At 41.5% G+C, this 17,176-nt stretch overlaps 1 protein-coding gene across 4 annotated transcripts in view; it reads right to left on the bottom strand.

Moving 5' to 3' along the window:
• The window catches only part of CAMKK2 (calcium/calmodulin dependent protein kinase kinase 2), a 360,738-nt gene that overhangs the window by 26,036 nt on the left and 317,526 nt on the right, over positions 1–17,176 (bottom strand). For all 4 annotated transcript variants that reach the window (XM_086943001.1, XM_086943002.1, XM_086943004.1 and 1 more), the window contains exons 12-13: positions 17,103–17,176; positions 14,499–14,586 (exon numbers count right to left, since the gene is read on the bottom strand). In XM_086943001.1, the coding sequence (XP_086799127.1) occupies positions 14,499–14,586; positions 17,103–17,176 (162 nt within the window). The remainder of the gene's footprint in view (positions 1–14,498; positions 14,587–17,102) is intronic.

Below are 17,176 nucleotides of genomic sequence, written 5' to 3'. Positions count from 1 at the left end.
AAGAAGACCAAACGAACAAGAAAAAATGCACACGATTGAATGGTGTGTTCTGGTTGTAATGATATGTTCTGTTATGGTGTGTGTTGTATGTTGCATACCGTAACTGGCATTTTTAATTTGTACTTAGGTTTTGTCTTCACTGACCCATAACTAACCTTCAACTGTGTTTTTTGCAGTTAACGTCTGTGTTTTAATAATTTACTGCATTCCCCTGCTATGTAACTGTCCCACTCTGCAACCACCAACCGATGCAACATACTGGAGCCTCCACCCGATAAAAATGTGGAAATTTATGACAGTTCACAATTTTTTTAATTTGTACATTGTCTGAAATTTGGAAAAAATAAGTAGGTTTCCCAAATTCAAAACAACAGCTGTGTGCGCATCACATTTTAGAAATTTGCTAATTTTGATTACCAAAATATTTTTTTCTTGCAATTTTTCCACAAAATTGGGAAGCAAAATTTGCATTGAAACAGGTGCTCGGGTTGGGTATGAAGAGGTAAACCTGGGGTTGTGGGTGCATGTTTGAACACTGCAAAACATTGGGGCCGATTCACAGAACTAACTTAAGACAAAGTCCTAAACTTTTGGTATTCACAGAAGTTAGGATTTTGTCTTAAGTTTGTCTTAGGACAAACTTAAGACAGACTTAAGACAAACTTAAGACAAAATCCTAACTTAAGTCTGTCTTAAGACAAACTTAAGACAAAATCCTAACTTCTGTGAATACCAAAAGTAGTAAGTTTAGGATTTTGTCTTAAGTTAGTTCTGTGAATCGGGCCCAACGTGTTAAAGAATAATACAAAGAACACCTTCCTGCACATAAACAATCAATGGAGGTGTTTCCTCCTTCTATTAATGCTGCTGAATGCAGCACAGATAAAAAGAGGAAAAAACAAGGAGAAGTAAAGTTCCTTCTCCTCGTTGCGCTTCCTCTTTTTCTCCCCTTGGGAGGCGTAGGCTTTTCACATATTCCCAGGTTTACAGACCCTTGTAAATCTGGATATGTGTCAAATGCCATGCGTGTTACGAGGGCACACCCACCATAACGACCATGGCAGCCTCCCCATTGCAGTGTGAGTCAACGCAGTGACTTGCGCTGCTTTGCCTCAAACCATATCTACAAGGCCATGAAAAGCCACGCAGGGTTGCTTTACGTGACCTTTTAGATATTGCACTGCAATGTGCGCCATAGGAGCGTTATTAAAAGTGACCTTCCTGTGTCACTTTTAATAACGCCTGTGCCTTTTTATAACGTCCTGTGCCTTGTACATGAGGGCCAAAGCTGGTAGTAAAGGGCCTACAATCATTATCATATACAGCATAGAATTACTATATGTAAATGCCTGCATGCATAGAATAGAAATAGCTTAGCTGAGGATACAAGTCTGGTTCAGTATGGTAAAAGCTATCTAATGCACATTTTACCTACCAGTTAAGTTTTGATTGTAATCAGTATTCCATGTTAACAAGTTAGAGACTAAGCACAACTAGTCTGAGTTACAGATACATATTTGAAATAGGTTGTGGCCTAAATTCAAGGGCTGCTGCCAAAAATACGTGAGGAAAGCTAAAGCTTCTGTTTACAATAGATTAACTTGCAGTCTGATTGTAAGCTTTATTCTAAGATTGTACAACATTCTGCTCATATCAGGAATGTGTATAGTGTATTTTTTACAAAGTACAGACATTTATCTAAAGGGCTTCACTGTATGTGCCTTATCAGTGGCTAATGCATAAATGTGAAGCTCTTGACTTAAAATTGTGTGTCTAAAGTATATAAAGATCAAACACTTTTTGTACGGTTTAATAAGTTGCTGATCCCATTATGGTCTACAGAGCTATTTTGATTTTAAATACCAATAAACAAAGGAGAACTTATACTAAATGTGGGTGAGTTGACGGATATGCTCTGCATCCTGCATATTAAGAAAGGTTATGGCCATTACCATGTGAGCGGTGATAGAAAATTGGCCCTAGGTGTAGCCTGCTGAAAAACTTGCAGGACAAAAAGCCTATTGCACACTGTCACATTAATTGGATGATGTCATCAATGATGTTATGCTACCTGTGATGCCATTTGTGATGTCATGAGCGATGTCATCTAACATGTCATGAGTGATACAACATGTGATATCATAAGCAGTGCGTGATGGGGTACACGGTATTGTTAACTCACTGTACTATAAGTGGAACATGTCAGTGTTTTTTCAATTTTTATATGTTAGTTCTTGTGTGACTTTACCTAACTATAATGTCACTACTGGATATATACTATATATTACTTTCTGCTAATTAATGATATGGTAGTGTGTATATATGTGTGCATATCTATTACAGTTAGTCATATCTACAACTCTCTCTCTCTCCATTACCTACTGGCGGTCGCCAGTGTGTAGTTATAGTTAGGACCTAGTTTCCATAGGAAAAGTGGTTTTTGTTTTGCCAATAACTTTGGCTCCATTTGACAAATCTTCAAAAATGTTTCAAAACTAGTATGCACCTGAGTTCAGCTGTTGTCTGGAAAGTTTCGGGGTCAAGCAGGGGCTGAGAAAAAAGGAGGGTCCCAAAGCGCATTTTTCCCATGCAAATTCCCATTGTGCTTTTAGACACAACTACATACCAAGCCGCTGAATGGAAATACACTACATTTGGCAGAAAGCTAGATCTTGGTCCAGAAAGCGTGCTTTTTATGATTTCGAGAGATATTTGAAGAAAACCAAATTTGAATATTTAGAGATGCGGACCCTCCAAGAATCCACCCGATCTTGTGCATAGATCTGATTGGCTGCCAACACTTCAAACAGGAAGTGTTGGCAGCCAGTTTGAGACTCGGATTCAGCCAAGTCCACAACAAAAGGGTCAAAGAGAAGGGGGCAGGGTAGGAATACCTTGACCCCTTAGGTCTGGGGGTGGGTTGTCCCAGGTACCCCGCCAGTGCCAAAACGCATTTTTTTAAACAATTTGCTGCAAAACTCGTGAAAATTTGCAAACCTTCGCAAATGTTTTTTTTAAAAAAATAAGCGCTGTCTTGCATGCTTGTTTGTATTTGACCCCCCGGGTGAGCCAGATCAGTGGGGCTAATTATTATATATAATATGGGGGGGGGGGCTCACGCTGCCCCCTCCCCATGCCCAATCTTGGCCACAGGGACTACCACCTCCCCGGGGCAGGCTAATTGTTATCTTTATTGGAGGGGAGCCACATGGGCCCACTCCTGACGCTCTCAAGAGCTCCGGGGACCACTACCTCCCAGGGGCTTTATTAATAAATTCAGCCGGGGCTGTGTGGACCCCCATCTATTGCCCTTAACGGCCTGGAACCTCCACCTCCTCTGGGCCATGAGAGACCTCCTTGGCCCGGGGACCAGCAATTCCCTAGTGCAACCCTGAAATAAGAAAGGAGGGAGCTGCATGGCCCTCCTCCTGGAGCTATTAATGGCCTTGGGGACCGCCACCCCCTGGGCCGGCTCCCTATGTATGGGGTGCCCACCCCCGGGACATAGATGTTTGCTCTTGCTTGGCGGGAGCTTTGACAGCTCCGACCAAGCAAAAGCAAACAGTAAGTCCGCTCCCAGCCGGTAGGAGCAGGGGAACTGCTCCCACTCACTGGGAGCAGACTTTTCATCTGTTTTCGTGCCCGCTGTAAAGTGGGCAGGACTACAGTTGTCCCTGTGGGTGGGAGAAAATCCGAGTGCACATTTTAATAGTCCAATTACCTGCCTCAGTGGGCGTGGCTCTTTGCAAAGCCATCTGGGCAATGTAGTGCACTCGGAAACAGCGCTTTCATTCCCCTGCTGAAAGCCACTGAAGAAAGGATGTTAGGTATCCTGAAACGCGTCTGTCTGAAAAGAACTTTTTTGAAAACTGCACCTGTTTTCTCGTCTGCTGGCAAGTGATGAAATAAATTATGCTGTGCCAAGGGCTTACCTGGAGGATGGAATATATATATATATATATATATATATATATATATATATATATATATATATATACACACACACACACATATATATACATATAGATATATAAAGTTAACCTGTATGAGGAGTGTGTCTTTGTCTGGGGAACATTTCAGAAATGATTTATGACGGCAGTCCTGCTGTGAAGACTGCACCAGCACAATTATTGAATGTGGGTCTGTCCTGGCTTTGAACTGTTTATTTCTGGGAAATGGAACGTCAGATTTAGCAATGAAAAACAAACTTGGACAAGTTGGGCACATGACATTGATAATCCCACTGGAAGGCTTTGGACATTATGAAGAAATAATGTTGGGTAATGCAAACCCACTGAAGGGATACAATTTACGCTACAGAGCCACAAATCCCAACATGCAACAAAATGGAAAACTCACCTGGGAAGTCCAGTGGAGGGCAATATTGCTAATTTACATGTAAATTAAGGTTTTGTGGAAGCGTTTTTGTAAAGTCAATCATCATCCTGGGAACAATGACTAGGAAGTCCGAAATGCGTTAAGGCAAAGGAAACTATTCAATGCAAATACCAGATTTATTTTAGCCTTAATTAAAAAGGTTTACTCGTACGAGAGGTGCGTCTTTGCCTGGGGACAATTTTGGAAATTATATATAAAGAGAGAGAGAGAGGGGGGTAGATATGACTAACTAAAATATATATATGTGCACATATATACACACTTCCATATCATTTACCAGAAAAAAGTAATGAATTGATACCTTAATTAGGATAACAAAATAATATATGTACACACGTTCCTGAGTGTCACTTTGTCAGTTGAATTCTTAATGACTCAATTTTCTAACTCGCAAGGCGACTTAACCGGGTCACTACATTATCTCAGCAGACCCTTTAGCACCAGCTAACTATCGTCCCATATCCTTACTACCAGCATTGGACAAAGTTTGTGAGAAGGTGGTTTTTCGTCAACTGGATGCCTTTGTGGAAACCTCTGGGACTCTACATCCGGCACAGTCAAGCTTCAGATCATCTTACAGCACAGAGACTGCGCTGGTGGAGATGACGGAGGCAATTAGGGAATGCCTGGATGGGGGCTGCCGAGCGGCTCTGATTCTATTGGACCTCTCTGCTGCCTTCGACATGGTACCTCACCAGCTTCTTCTCTCCCGCCTTTCTGCCATCGGCCTCTCTGGTGCAGTGTGGGCCTGGTTGGAATCTTTTTGAACACCCGTTCCCAGCAGGTCTGGATGCCTCCCTTCTCATCCTCATGCAGGGAGGTCTTGACTGGAGTTCCTCAGGGCTCGACTTTGAGCCCTCAGCTTTTTAACATCTATTTGACTCCACTGATCTCCCTGGCTGAAGAGCTGGGTGCCAAAATCATGGCTTACGCTGACGACACCCAGCTTCTGTTTACCTGGAATGGCCCTGACCTGTGCACGGAGATGGCACAAAGGTGTCTAGCTGCCGTGTTCACATGGCTTGCACAGGCCAAACTTAAGTGCAACGAGGGGAAATCAGAAATGTTGCCCTACGGCCAATTTCCTCCTTTCTTTACAGAACCCTTGTGGCCTCCTGATTTCCCCTGCCCACTCTCTGAGGGTGGTCCGGCTAAGAACCTCGGAATCTGGTTTGGGGAGGATCTCGGGTTCTCGGAACACATCAAGAGACTAACGGGTGTCTGCTTTGGTACTCTCAAATCTCTTAGCAGATTCTTCCCTTTGCTCCCCCAGCCGGCCAAAGAAATGGTGGCTCGGGCGCTTATCATGTCCCGCCTGGACTATGCCAATGCGCTTTTTCTTGGCATTCCTGGATATTTGGTGAACAAACTGCAATTAATCCAGAACGCAGTGGCCAGACTCTTATTTAACATCTCCAAGAGATCAAGTATTAGATCACACTTGCGTGACCTTCACTGGCTGCCCGTGGTCCAGCGGGTGCAGTTCAAGGCTCTCATTTTAGCTCATAGAGCTTTGCGCGACATAGGACCCTCCTACATCAAGAAAAGGGTGGCCTTTTACACACCTCGGCGATCCTTACGATCTGCTTCCCATCGGCTGATGGCTACCCCCCTCTTTCGTCGCTCTAGGATGGGTGGCCAGACACTTTCAGTCAAAGTAGCCACTCTTTGGAATGCCCTTCCTGTCTTGCTGCGTCACACCCAGGATTTCCGCTGTTTTAAGAAACTTCTCAAAACTCATCTTTTTAAACAAGCTTCTTAATTTTCTTTCTAGCCGCATGTCTGAGACCATATCGCGCCAGGATACTCAAGAGTAATTATGCGCGCTACAAATCCCATATAACATAACATTTCCAAATACTCTCTGTGGATTACTGATTAGTAGGGGCTCCCATGTCTATCAGTGAGGCATGGTTTATGGTTTTCTTTGCGACGCTGTCGCTTACTGCTACAATTTTGGGACTCCTGCAAGCAAAGAATAAAGCAATACATTCTATTTTTAGCTGTGCATTAAGGTATATTTTGTCTCAGCATCACTGCTCTCACAAGCATCATCTGAGGCACCCCTTTTGAATATTACAGTATTTCACTGGATACCTATGAAAGGCAGAGAGCAGAGCGAGGCTGTGATGGTATCCTTCTGGAAGGCCAGTAGGTCTGGGTAGATCCAGGCAAGCCAGATCACAGAGGTAGTGAGAGTACCCTGATTTTCACTAACTTATCAGTGGAATTTGACACTGTGAGCCATAGTGTTGGCCAAGAGAGGTTGCAAGATGGTGGAGCCCAAGTTGATTTAGCTCCTTTCTATCTGACAAACCCAGATGCTATGGATACACACACCCCCTCATGTGGGATTCCTCAAGGCTCCTAATGTCTCTCTGCCTCTTCAACATCTATGGTGAGCTTCATGCCAGACTCATCCAGTCCCATGGCTTTCTCTTTCCTACGGATGCTAATGACTTATGAATAGGCAAGTAATGGAGTAGGTCAGGGAGTGGATGGCCCCACTAGATGAGGCTCAACTTGCACAAGATAGCAGAGATTATATTGAGGTGAGAGAGGATTGGGCATGTAATAGGAGTGTCCGCCCTAGTGCAGTACATCTAGCTAAGAATCTAGGTGTCAAATTTGACTCTAGTCTTAGTATATGAAAGCGCAGGTCAGTGCTGCTACTTCTGTCTGCCACTTCATTCTAAAGTAACTTGAACTGATTGTAATCTATCTTTTTTTTAAATTTCTTTTAATTGAACAATCATACAAAATAAATGGCAGTGACGTTATACCTTGTTGCTCAGAAAGTAAAAAGAAGGAGGAAAAGATAGCAGCAGCCATCGACAGAGACCCAACAGGATAATCAAGATTTTAGTCTATCTTATGCCTGACAGCCGGAGAGCAGCAGCTTTAGATCATTGTAAGTTACAAAGCATTACTAAATAAATTACGTTTGATCAAAAATGCAACAGTGAACCAAAATGTCTGTCAATTTTTCCCTCTTTTATGCTCTCTCAATTGGCTGCCTATGGAGGCGAGGTGTCATTTAAGTCTCTCTGTCGGTGTACCACTGCATCCATGGCAATGTACCTGTTTTCAGATGCTGAGAAATTGTTTTAGGAAATATGCTCTCAGCTAGTCAATATGGACGCATCGCTCCTGTTCAATAAGCAGTCAGGAGCCTCTTATCATCATCCTTTTATTGAAAGCGCCTTGAAACCAGCTGAGGCGATCAAGCACTTTAAAAGAATCTATATACATTACATAACAAAAATGAGCAATTGAGAACGGTCTATAGAACTTGGAGACCGATTTACTAAAGGTAAAGTCACACATTTTTGTACACCTAGGGGGAGATTTACTAAGATTTTACGCAATTGGTGCAAAATAATTGTTTCCGATTTACTTCCCAGTGCTAAACTTGTTTAGTGCTGGAAATATCCTGAAAGTCACTCAAAGCCGCTCATAGCGCTGCTTTGCATTACTTAGCACCAAGGAGGCATACCATGGGTGGAGCATAAAGCCACAGAAGGTTTCTGACACTAAACCCTATTTACTAAATCAAGTAGACAGGGTTTAGCGTCAGAAAACGGTGCCCTTTTGAAGTAGGCGCAACGAAGGAGAAATGCAAAGAGGGAAAAGGGTTAAAGTCAGTCTATGCATAGTATTTTGTACTGGAAGGCTACCCTTCCAGTACAAAACCTATGCTAGACTTGCGGTAGACACCCTTGCATTATGGTGCAAAGTTGTCTTCGAGGCACATTCCAGCTGATTTCAGCAGCAGCGCAAGGAAGAGGGGAGGAGAGTGCCATATTTCGGTAACAAGGGCAGCTCTCGACCAGATAAAGGCTTTCCAGGATTGATGCAATAACTACCTCACTGCTGGCTGTGGCTGCTTCAATGCTTGTTTAATGATGGAGATCAAAGGCAAGCAAGGCTTGAACGCGGACAGAACACGTCTGATTGATCTTGAGCACAGGCGAGCATTGCTTTTTGATCACTGTGCTTCCTTCTTCTGTAAATGCACCTGACATGTCTGGTCTCTTTAGGTATTCATAAGTGGGAAGCGTTTAGTAAAGCAAATGGCTCTTTAAATTGAAAAAGAAACTGAGATGTACCATTATTAAACCAGAGAGAATAGTCTTATTGCAGGGTTTTATAAGTCACTATTCACTGGTGTACATTAATGTGATGTTATTGGTTTTCGTTTTTTCTTTTACAAATGAAAATATATTAACCATTCACCAATTTACTTAAGGTAACAAAAGCATTTGTAATTTTAATTGTAAATTGAATTTATATAGTGCATGCTACCCGTGACGAAGCATTAAAACGATTTGCGACGAGTAGCACGCTATTCTGGAACCCAAGATTGGAGGTTAATAGTTATCAGATTAATATTTTTTCTTTCCTTTCTGCAATAGTTGTGTTAGGTTTGTGCTTTTGATTTCTTGTGTGATAAGTAGCGTTTAGAGTTTGGGATAGAACGTTGGGAGTATATTTGAGAGGGGAAGTAGTAAGTTGTTGTTGTAAGTAGTTATTGCGTGTGCCCGTTAGTTGGGTAACATGGCTAAAAAAGTAGGGTAAAGTTTGAGAAGGATGTTTGTGGGTTCGTAGTAGTTAGAAAGGTTTGGGGATGAGTCAGAGAGAAGAGGGATAAGTCAAAGGTTGAAAGGAGAATTTTTTTTATATAAATATAGAATAAAACTGAAATTAACTTTTAAGTACACAAATTCACACAGCACTTGGTAAGGTTGTATTGACTGGAGAAAACCCCTCTATATAAATACCCATATCAGCACAGAAGCAGTAATATTTACATGATTTAATGTGCACAGTTATCTTGTGGAGAAGTATGCACATTTTCTCATAACATTTTTCTGAGTTTTAGTAACAGCCATGAACTATGTTATATATGCACCAATGTGTCCATCGAAGCAGCAATTATGTAATATTTACTTTTTGTCCACATATGAATGTATCTGCTATCAGGAAACATTCCATTTACGAAAGAGTTTGGAGCATTTGTAGCTGGAGCAAACTAAAATTAAACTTAAGTAAGAAAATGCTCTTCTGCTAATTCCTAGATAAACGTACTGCTGTTTCCACTTACCATCAAGTACATTTTACTGCAACATATATTTGTTGGTAAATCTCCAGCGCAACATTTTTAAATATCCACTGTTGTAAATGTTTTTGAGGTTGTAGTGTAATGAGGTTTTTTGTGATTGTATTACTTTTGTACTTTTGTAAATTCAAATTATATATTATCAGATGTGATTAAAATAAAAATAAAATTAACAACGATTTTGGAATTAGGTTTTGTTTGTGGTTGTACATAAAGCAGAATTTTGTATGCATATGCTAGGTAATGCAATAGCTGTTGTGTGTTTGTTATTATGTATTGCTTGCGGGGGGGGGGGTGTTTCTAGCTTCTGTCTGGCTCATTATGTTATTATCGGGAAATTATTGAGATAAGTGTGCCTGAATACAGTTTTGTAAAATATAATGTGTTGCCCACAAAAGAGCTTTTCTCCCAATCCTATGTGGGTTTTCCACTCATGCGGTGACAGGAGTAAGCCTTTTTACTGGTTGGTAGCATGTTAGGATACAAATTTGCAGGATAAGCATCAAAACATTCTAGCAGTGTCACCTGACTAATTTAATCCTCTTGAAAGTAGGTGCTGGGTTCAACCTCCCTGTCCTTTCCCCTTATGTCAAATCTTTTCACATGTAGAGTCTTTAACATGGATTCATAGATTCCAATAAATTAACTGTATGCAAATTTATCTTATCTGGATATTCTGAAAATCCCAAAGATTTTCAGGATATCCAGATAACATACATTTTCATGCAATTAATGTAAATCGAAATCATTTAGCTACTGAATGATTAAACTGAATATATGGAATGGGTCTGGTCTTCCTGAACGCAAATGGGCGACCTGCATTACAGAGCTAATCATGGAAGGCACTAAAGATATATATGATGTAACATTGCACCCCCAAAACAAGCCAGAACAAATCTCAGTGTACGGCACAACATGAAATGGGATGCACAAAACACAGGTATTTTGCTCTTGACAGTCGTTCCGTCTCTGGTCTCTCAGCCCAGAAATGGATAACAGCATTCACCATAAATGGAATTAGGCTCCAATAAATTCCAAATGCAAAATTCCTTGGGGTTCCGATTTAAGGCAAAACCTGCCCTGATGTGCATAGTAAAAACATTAAAGCCCAGATTTACTATGATTTTGCGTCAGGGTTGCATCACTTTTGGGCGCAGCCCTGATGCAAAATCCTTTTTGTCGTTTACAAAGCCACGCAGTGTATAGTGCTGCCGTGTGTTACTTTGCATCAGGCAGGTGTTACCTGGGTGGATCATCAGCGTTCCCATTCATTCACCCATGTATTTTGACACAAACCCAGTTTTACAAAGATTTGGAAATCAGTTTTTGCACCACAGTGGGGTATCTACCCAATGGAGGCGTAGCAAGAAGAAATGTACTGAGTAACATGTAAAGAAAGCCCCCAACTCGCAATAAAATTAGGACAAGAGTTCCAAGATATAGACAAATTCCACCCACATAACAGCTCAATTAGATTTCATTATTTATTTTTCATTATTCAATATTTCATCATTGTCTTTTTTTAAAAAATAGTAAAGATATAAAATAGAACACATACATGAATTCATTTAGTAAAAATACAAAGAACACATCACAAAGATCTAATCTCGTCTAGACAGCCCATAATTTACAAAATTAAAAAAAATACTAAAAAAATACTGGTTCACACTATATGAGTCCAACAGCAAAGACACAGTTACAAAGAAGACAAACAAATAATCCAAAATACATTGGCAAATAGAAAAACATCAGACATTACAAGCAACAGGGAACTAGACAATTCACAACTGTAGCATACAAGACAGAAAAGCACCTACGCGCGTATCGCAAAGTACCAAGGACGTTAATGTAAATTCCTTCATCAGGGCGCGCATGTTATGCTTCTTAAATTATTTGTGACCCGAATCTAGTCATCATAGATTTGTAATATAATTCAGTGTGAACTTCAGGGCTGAAGAGACTGTCTTGGGGGTCTGTGGCCATAAGAAACTCTTCCTTAGACCAAAGTTAAAAAAAAGAAATTCGCTAGCTCAAGATAACCATCCGTTCCTGATTAAGAACAGTGCGTAGGGATACTAAGAGACTCAATCCTTGAGTGATGTGTGCCCGAAAGTCACACAGATATAGATCCAGGAAACCACTTTGTCAAGAAAGGCTGGAGCCACGATATCTGCAATAAGTTTGTTTAGCCCTCCATGGTAAAACGAAAGGGACAACTGCCTGGAAACTCCAAATAAATACAATGCCAGGGGAAACTTTCAAAGAATGCTCGAATCCTGGTTAAAGGAGTTCCTTCAAAGGAAGCTGGATAACACTGGCGTCATAAAGGCGGTCGATCGAGAGCAAGGTAGCAAGAAGAAATATCTTTATTTCTCCTTGTTACTTCATCTTTCCATCTGTCCTGCATTCTGCAATACACATAAAAAGAGGAATATGTCTCTAATGGTTGTTTTTGTGCAGGAAGGTGTTTCTTCTTGCACAAAAACAAACCAGCCCTTAACACAGGCACCCTTGCACAATTGTGCAAGGGGGCCTTCATTGGCGCTAGGCAGCCCAGTGAGAGAGCAGAAATGTGCTATATCTTTATGAATATGAAGTATTTCTGCACTCTCCCTTTTACGCAACACAGCAAGTTCCCTTGCTGCACTGCAATGTGTGAAATATTTAGGCCTGAGTGGAGTTTTCGGAGTTCTGCAATGCAGAACTCTGTGAAGTGCCCGAAAAACTCCTCCATGCTACCCAGTTTCGCGAGTAGTGGAGTGCGGTGTGTTGCACTGCTCGTGCTGATTTTTAGCACCGGGATTTGTCCCACACTGTAAAATCAGCGAGAATCGCACTACGCGTCGCACCAGAGGGCGCTGTTTCTTTCTGCCAGTGAGTAGATATTCGACTCGAGTGGCAGATTATTCAACGCAAGCGAAAATGGCAGGTTTACATGCCATGACCACCAGGATAGTGAAATCTCGCTGGGAGATGGTCTAGCGTGCGGTTTTTCTTGCTCGTGCTTGCCAACGTAACATTGGCGAGTGGCGTACAAGAAAAAAACGCTGCTCGGCTTCGGGGAATTTTGCGGTACTTTGTGTAGAGTGAGCAAAACATTGTGAACTCCACCGGCAGAGTGGAAATCTTCACCCACCCCTACAAATAATTGTGAATTTGCATCTAAGGGACAGATTCATATAGCTTTTTTTGCGAGTAGTTGTGTCTAAGGAGAAAGACAAGCTGGTTTGGGTCCCTAATCCACAAAATGTCTTCCTTGATTTAGCAAATCTTTCATCTGGAACTCAATGAGTAAGTCATTCCTAAGCATAAGGTAAGACACTACTCAGAGAATGAGGTAGGGAATTTCAGGAGTAAGCATTGTGAACTGGTCCTTAATACCAAGGAGTAATTTGCACATTTGACAGGAGTAAGACACAAATACCAAGAAAATGAGATCTAGAAATTCAGTAGTAATTCACCCTGAGCCTAAAGTAAGACATAACTCACAGAAAAGATTTGAAAATTGGGCCTACCTCCATTTCCTATGAAAAATAAGGCATTTCTTTAGGTCACTAAAGTGCAGTATTACAGGAGTTATTAATACCCAGTGGACAAAAGGAGTGTTGTGTAATGTTATTGGCACTTGTGGCATTTTAATACCCATGTAGTGCTATTGGCTGTATGCGGTGTCATCCATGCTACTCCAGCGTGTTTTGTGCCTCAGAGTACACTTTCTTCAGCATTTCCTCACAAGTGACTCATCACTCAAGTCTTGTATCAAATTAGACTTCCATTTGAAAGCATTACAAAGACTGAAACTGTGCTGCACTGTTAACTCGCAAGTCATAGAATTTCCCTGTAAGTAACAAAAACATTGCAAAAACCCTGATTTAAGTGTGAATGGCCAACCCGTGCATATAGAAAAAACTGACTAAATGCAGAAAAGCACAAAATTGATGAGTGGAATGCTTAAATTAATATCAGCTAGAACCTGTTATATGTTTGGCTCACTTCTCCAGTATTGAGAACAACCTTATTCATATCAGCCCTAGTCTTACTGTAATAGGGACAGTCCAGCCTAAACTGCCAGGCCAGTCGCCTCCAGACAGGAACACCTGCAACTCCAGACCAGTTTCGGCCTACTTGTACCTTGTGAGTGACGCATACCTTGAATCCTGTGACACAGTGTTCACATGGGAACCACGTCTGGGCATACCTGTTTCCCTTAGGGCATCAACAGCAACAAACAACAAGGTGATGGATGGAATGTTTGAATTAATCTCAGGCATCGGCGATCGCGCTGGACATCTTTCAGAGCATCGTTTTTACTCTCTAGACAGAGACCAGTCAAATACAAGTCATATTTGGTCCTGTTCGAATAGCAAACGTCCAGACAGAACTGCCAAGCTACATCACTTCTGATTGGGAATGTAAATGTAAATATTTTGTACTTGTATAGCGCACAGCTACCAAGGGTCTCCCGGCGCTTGTACTCATACCGCTGAGGAACCCTTCCTGGCTTTCCTTGTGAAGTGTCTACTCCTGGACACCCCCTTGGTGAAACCAGGCATCCCCAGCGCTGTTGGGGGCCATTGTGGAGATTAAGCAAGCTATTGCCCAGAGTTGCAGCGTGGGGCCCATGACTAGAATAGGCGCTGTGGCGAGAATATCAGGTCAGAGGAATTTATGAGCCCGAGACCCGTCGAGGCAGGAATCGAACCCTGGTCCCTGGCCCGAGCTCTGCATCAAGGTCTGCCGCTCTAACCATTTGAGCCACACTTCTCCAACCCCTGCACCTCAGTTTCCCTTCATATTAAATATAAAGCACTTAATCATAGGCTAAATCCAATTACTAAGTTCTATATAAAAAGCTAAACATTTACATTTAGAATCACATCGATGAGAGTACGTTGCCAACAAAATATGCTGATTACAAAGAAAATTGTATGCAACCTGGAACCGAATGAGGAATAACCCAATACGACGAAGGGTGGTTTACCTTAATTTCTGGGACAGTGATCCGAGATTCTGGGTTTTTATCGAGCATGTGCGTGATCAGATCCTTCAACTCATCGGAGATGTCAGGCCTAAAGAAGCAAAACACAAGATGCACTGTCACGTTTTCAGAAGCTCATTACGTCAACGTGGATCCCTAAGCATTTTCTTATTGTATTCTGTTGGTGCCTTTGTTCCTTCCAAAGTTTTGATTTTTTTAGCCATCACGGTCAAAGACAATAGACATTTTCGTAATGTATTACCAAAGTAGCTAAATTATTCAATGTCAAATCTTTCATGTCTTAGTAAAGCACTATAAAAGTATAAAAAACCAACAGCAGGCAACTTATAAAGCCAGAGGGACATTATTTTAGAAGGAGAACTGCTTTATGTGCGAATGGTTAAAACCCATGCTCTGCATAATATAGTTATACTGAACAGCCTAGCACTACATGGAGGTGCCATATAAAATCCAAGTGATATAAATGCTCCCTGATGTTCCACTAGAACTTGCTCTTGATGGCCAATATTGGGGTTTGACTTTATGGAAATGCTTGAAGGACAGAGCAGCCTTTTCTTGTCAGGCAAGCATATGGAACTTGCTCTGCACCAGTCTTAACAGCGTTTCAGAACTCCTAGTGTTTTGAAAATATCCTGTATCCCCTGACGGCCAGCAATCCTCTGCTTGGACAGCAATGCGGCCCAGTGACTAAATTGATGATTGCGGTCTTGTATGACCTGAGGTCTAATCCTTCCTAAATTATTGACGTGATCACTCTGAGTTACCCGAGGAGTAACCCTTCACCTCGTCGCACCCTATTTCGTTGCCAAGACCTGGCATGCTTAAAAACTGACAAAAGGAAAACATATTAAAAGTCATGTATCTAGAAATATCTCCCTGACACTACATATGTTAGACTGGAACTGACTGTATCATATGGGGCTGGTGCACAATCTATCATAAATCATGCATGTATGCCACTGACTCTCATCCAGCCTAATAGCAATTCATAGGTACCAACATAGTGTAATACTTTATGTATTTTGTGTATTCCATATAGGCTTGCAAGCCTCTACTCCAGAGATGCGATTTAGTGAATGGGTTAATATTGTCACTTCCACAGGCCCACACCGTGTGATCCTGGATTCACAGGGCCCTAGGCCTTATACCAGACAAAATGTGGTAAATGTGGAACAATCGATGAGTTTAATGCCAGTATTAGGTACCGTAAAGAAATGGGAATTTACATCTATACTTCAGCACTGCTCTTGAAACGTCACTGATTACATCAGACGCAAGAGGGGTGGTCTTTACTCACCCCATACAATTTATACCATCAAATGTACAATTGGTGCAATAGAGAAAATCTGAAACAGTGGAGGAGAGACAATGTTGGGCTATTGGTACTAGTGTCTTTTGATGATCCATTGAGAATACATCTATAATGTAAATATAAGACAAATACCTGGTTGCGTACAATGCAGCGGCATGTTACTACTGCAATGGAGGGGATGGAGCTGTGCAGATGCTGCTCATTCCTTTCTCGGCACAGAAGTTCCTGGTGTAACTTTTTGAAACTCACAGGGTGGGAGAGATATCCACTGACTTTTTAGTGCATGTTACACAGTTGTTTTAAGCGTGTATTTCCTCTACATGCAATGAGTTGATGTTGAGTAACAATTTCTGTTACTAGAAAGTTTTTAAGTAGAAACATTTCCTTCCATTCACTCGTAAAACAAACATGAAGATGTTAACACCCTAAAAGGCATGATGAATTTTTTCTTGGAATATAAAGGTAGGCTTGCCTGGATGCATCTGCTTCCCTCCATAAACTAACTTTGCATGACTGGGTGTTTTTTTTAAAAACCCAAATCTCTGCCTCGTCTCCTTCCATCTCTCTAATACTGATAGGTTGGGAAACCTGTCTCATAAGCATTGGAACAATCTTCAACCTTGGACTTTGCCAATGGGAACGCGTGATGGATTCATTAAACTGTAGAGACTGACTGCATGGCGTGTAAAGCTCCGGGCAGCCCGTACTTAGGACCCGTACATACTACTGACTTTACCTGATGTCTAGTTCTTTCTATATTCATGCATGTAGGTAGCCCAGTTGCAAAGTGAGCACAGCTTTCACTAGACATTAATTACAACTCTATCACTCCTTGCATTTAACACGACGGGATTGTCTGCTGCAGCACATGGGACCAATAAGACCTTTCATTCCTATTCCTGCAGTCTCTCAAGTTGTGTTTACTCAGAAAGAACAGAAGCTGTAGAGTTTGAAACTGTTGAGAGCTCCTTTAAAATGCATCCATGTAATCAATGTGTCCTATGAAAACATCAGGGCACGGCAGGCATGTATGGTGGAAGGAAAAAAACACAGGATTGACGTAGCTATATGTTGAGACTAGAGATCCCCAAAAAAGATCCTAGTAGAAACATCCTTAAGAAATATGTCCCATGTCATACATGTATTTTACGCTTTGAGACTCTCCAAAGTACTTGTCCCCAATAAATGTCAGCAAGTAGAACATGGGGCAACAGCGCAAAGAATGCGTATTCGTAATACAAGATATAACATAAGAACCAACGCAGGGTACTTACTGGTCCAAGAACTTGAGAGTTTCACATTTGATTTTGCTGTGTAAACATAATATCCTCTCATCCATAAAAGGACA

This window comes from Lissotriton vulgaris, chromosome 11 (genome assembly GCF_964263255.1).
Source record: "Lissotriton vulgaris chromosome 11, aLisVul1.2, whole genome shotgun sequence".
NCBI lineage: Eukaryota > Metazoa > Chordata > Amphibia > Caudata > Salamandridae > Lissotriton > Lissotriton vulgaris.
Note: the sequence above shows the minus strand (reverse complement) of the source record. Positions and strands in the feature narration are given on the sequence as shown.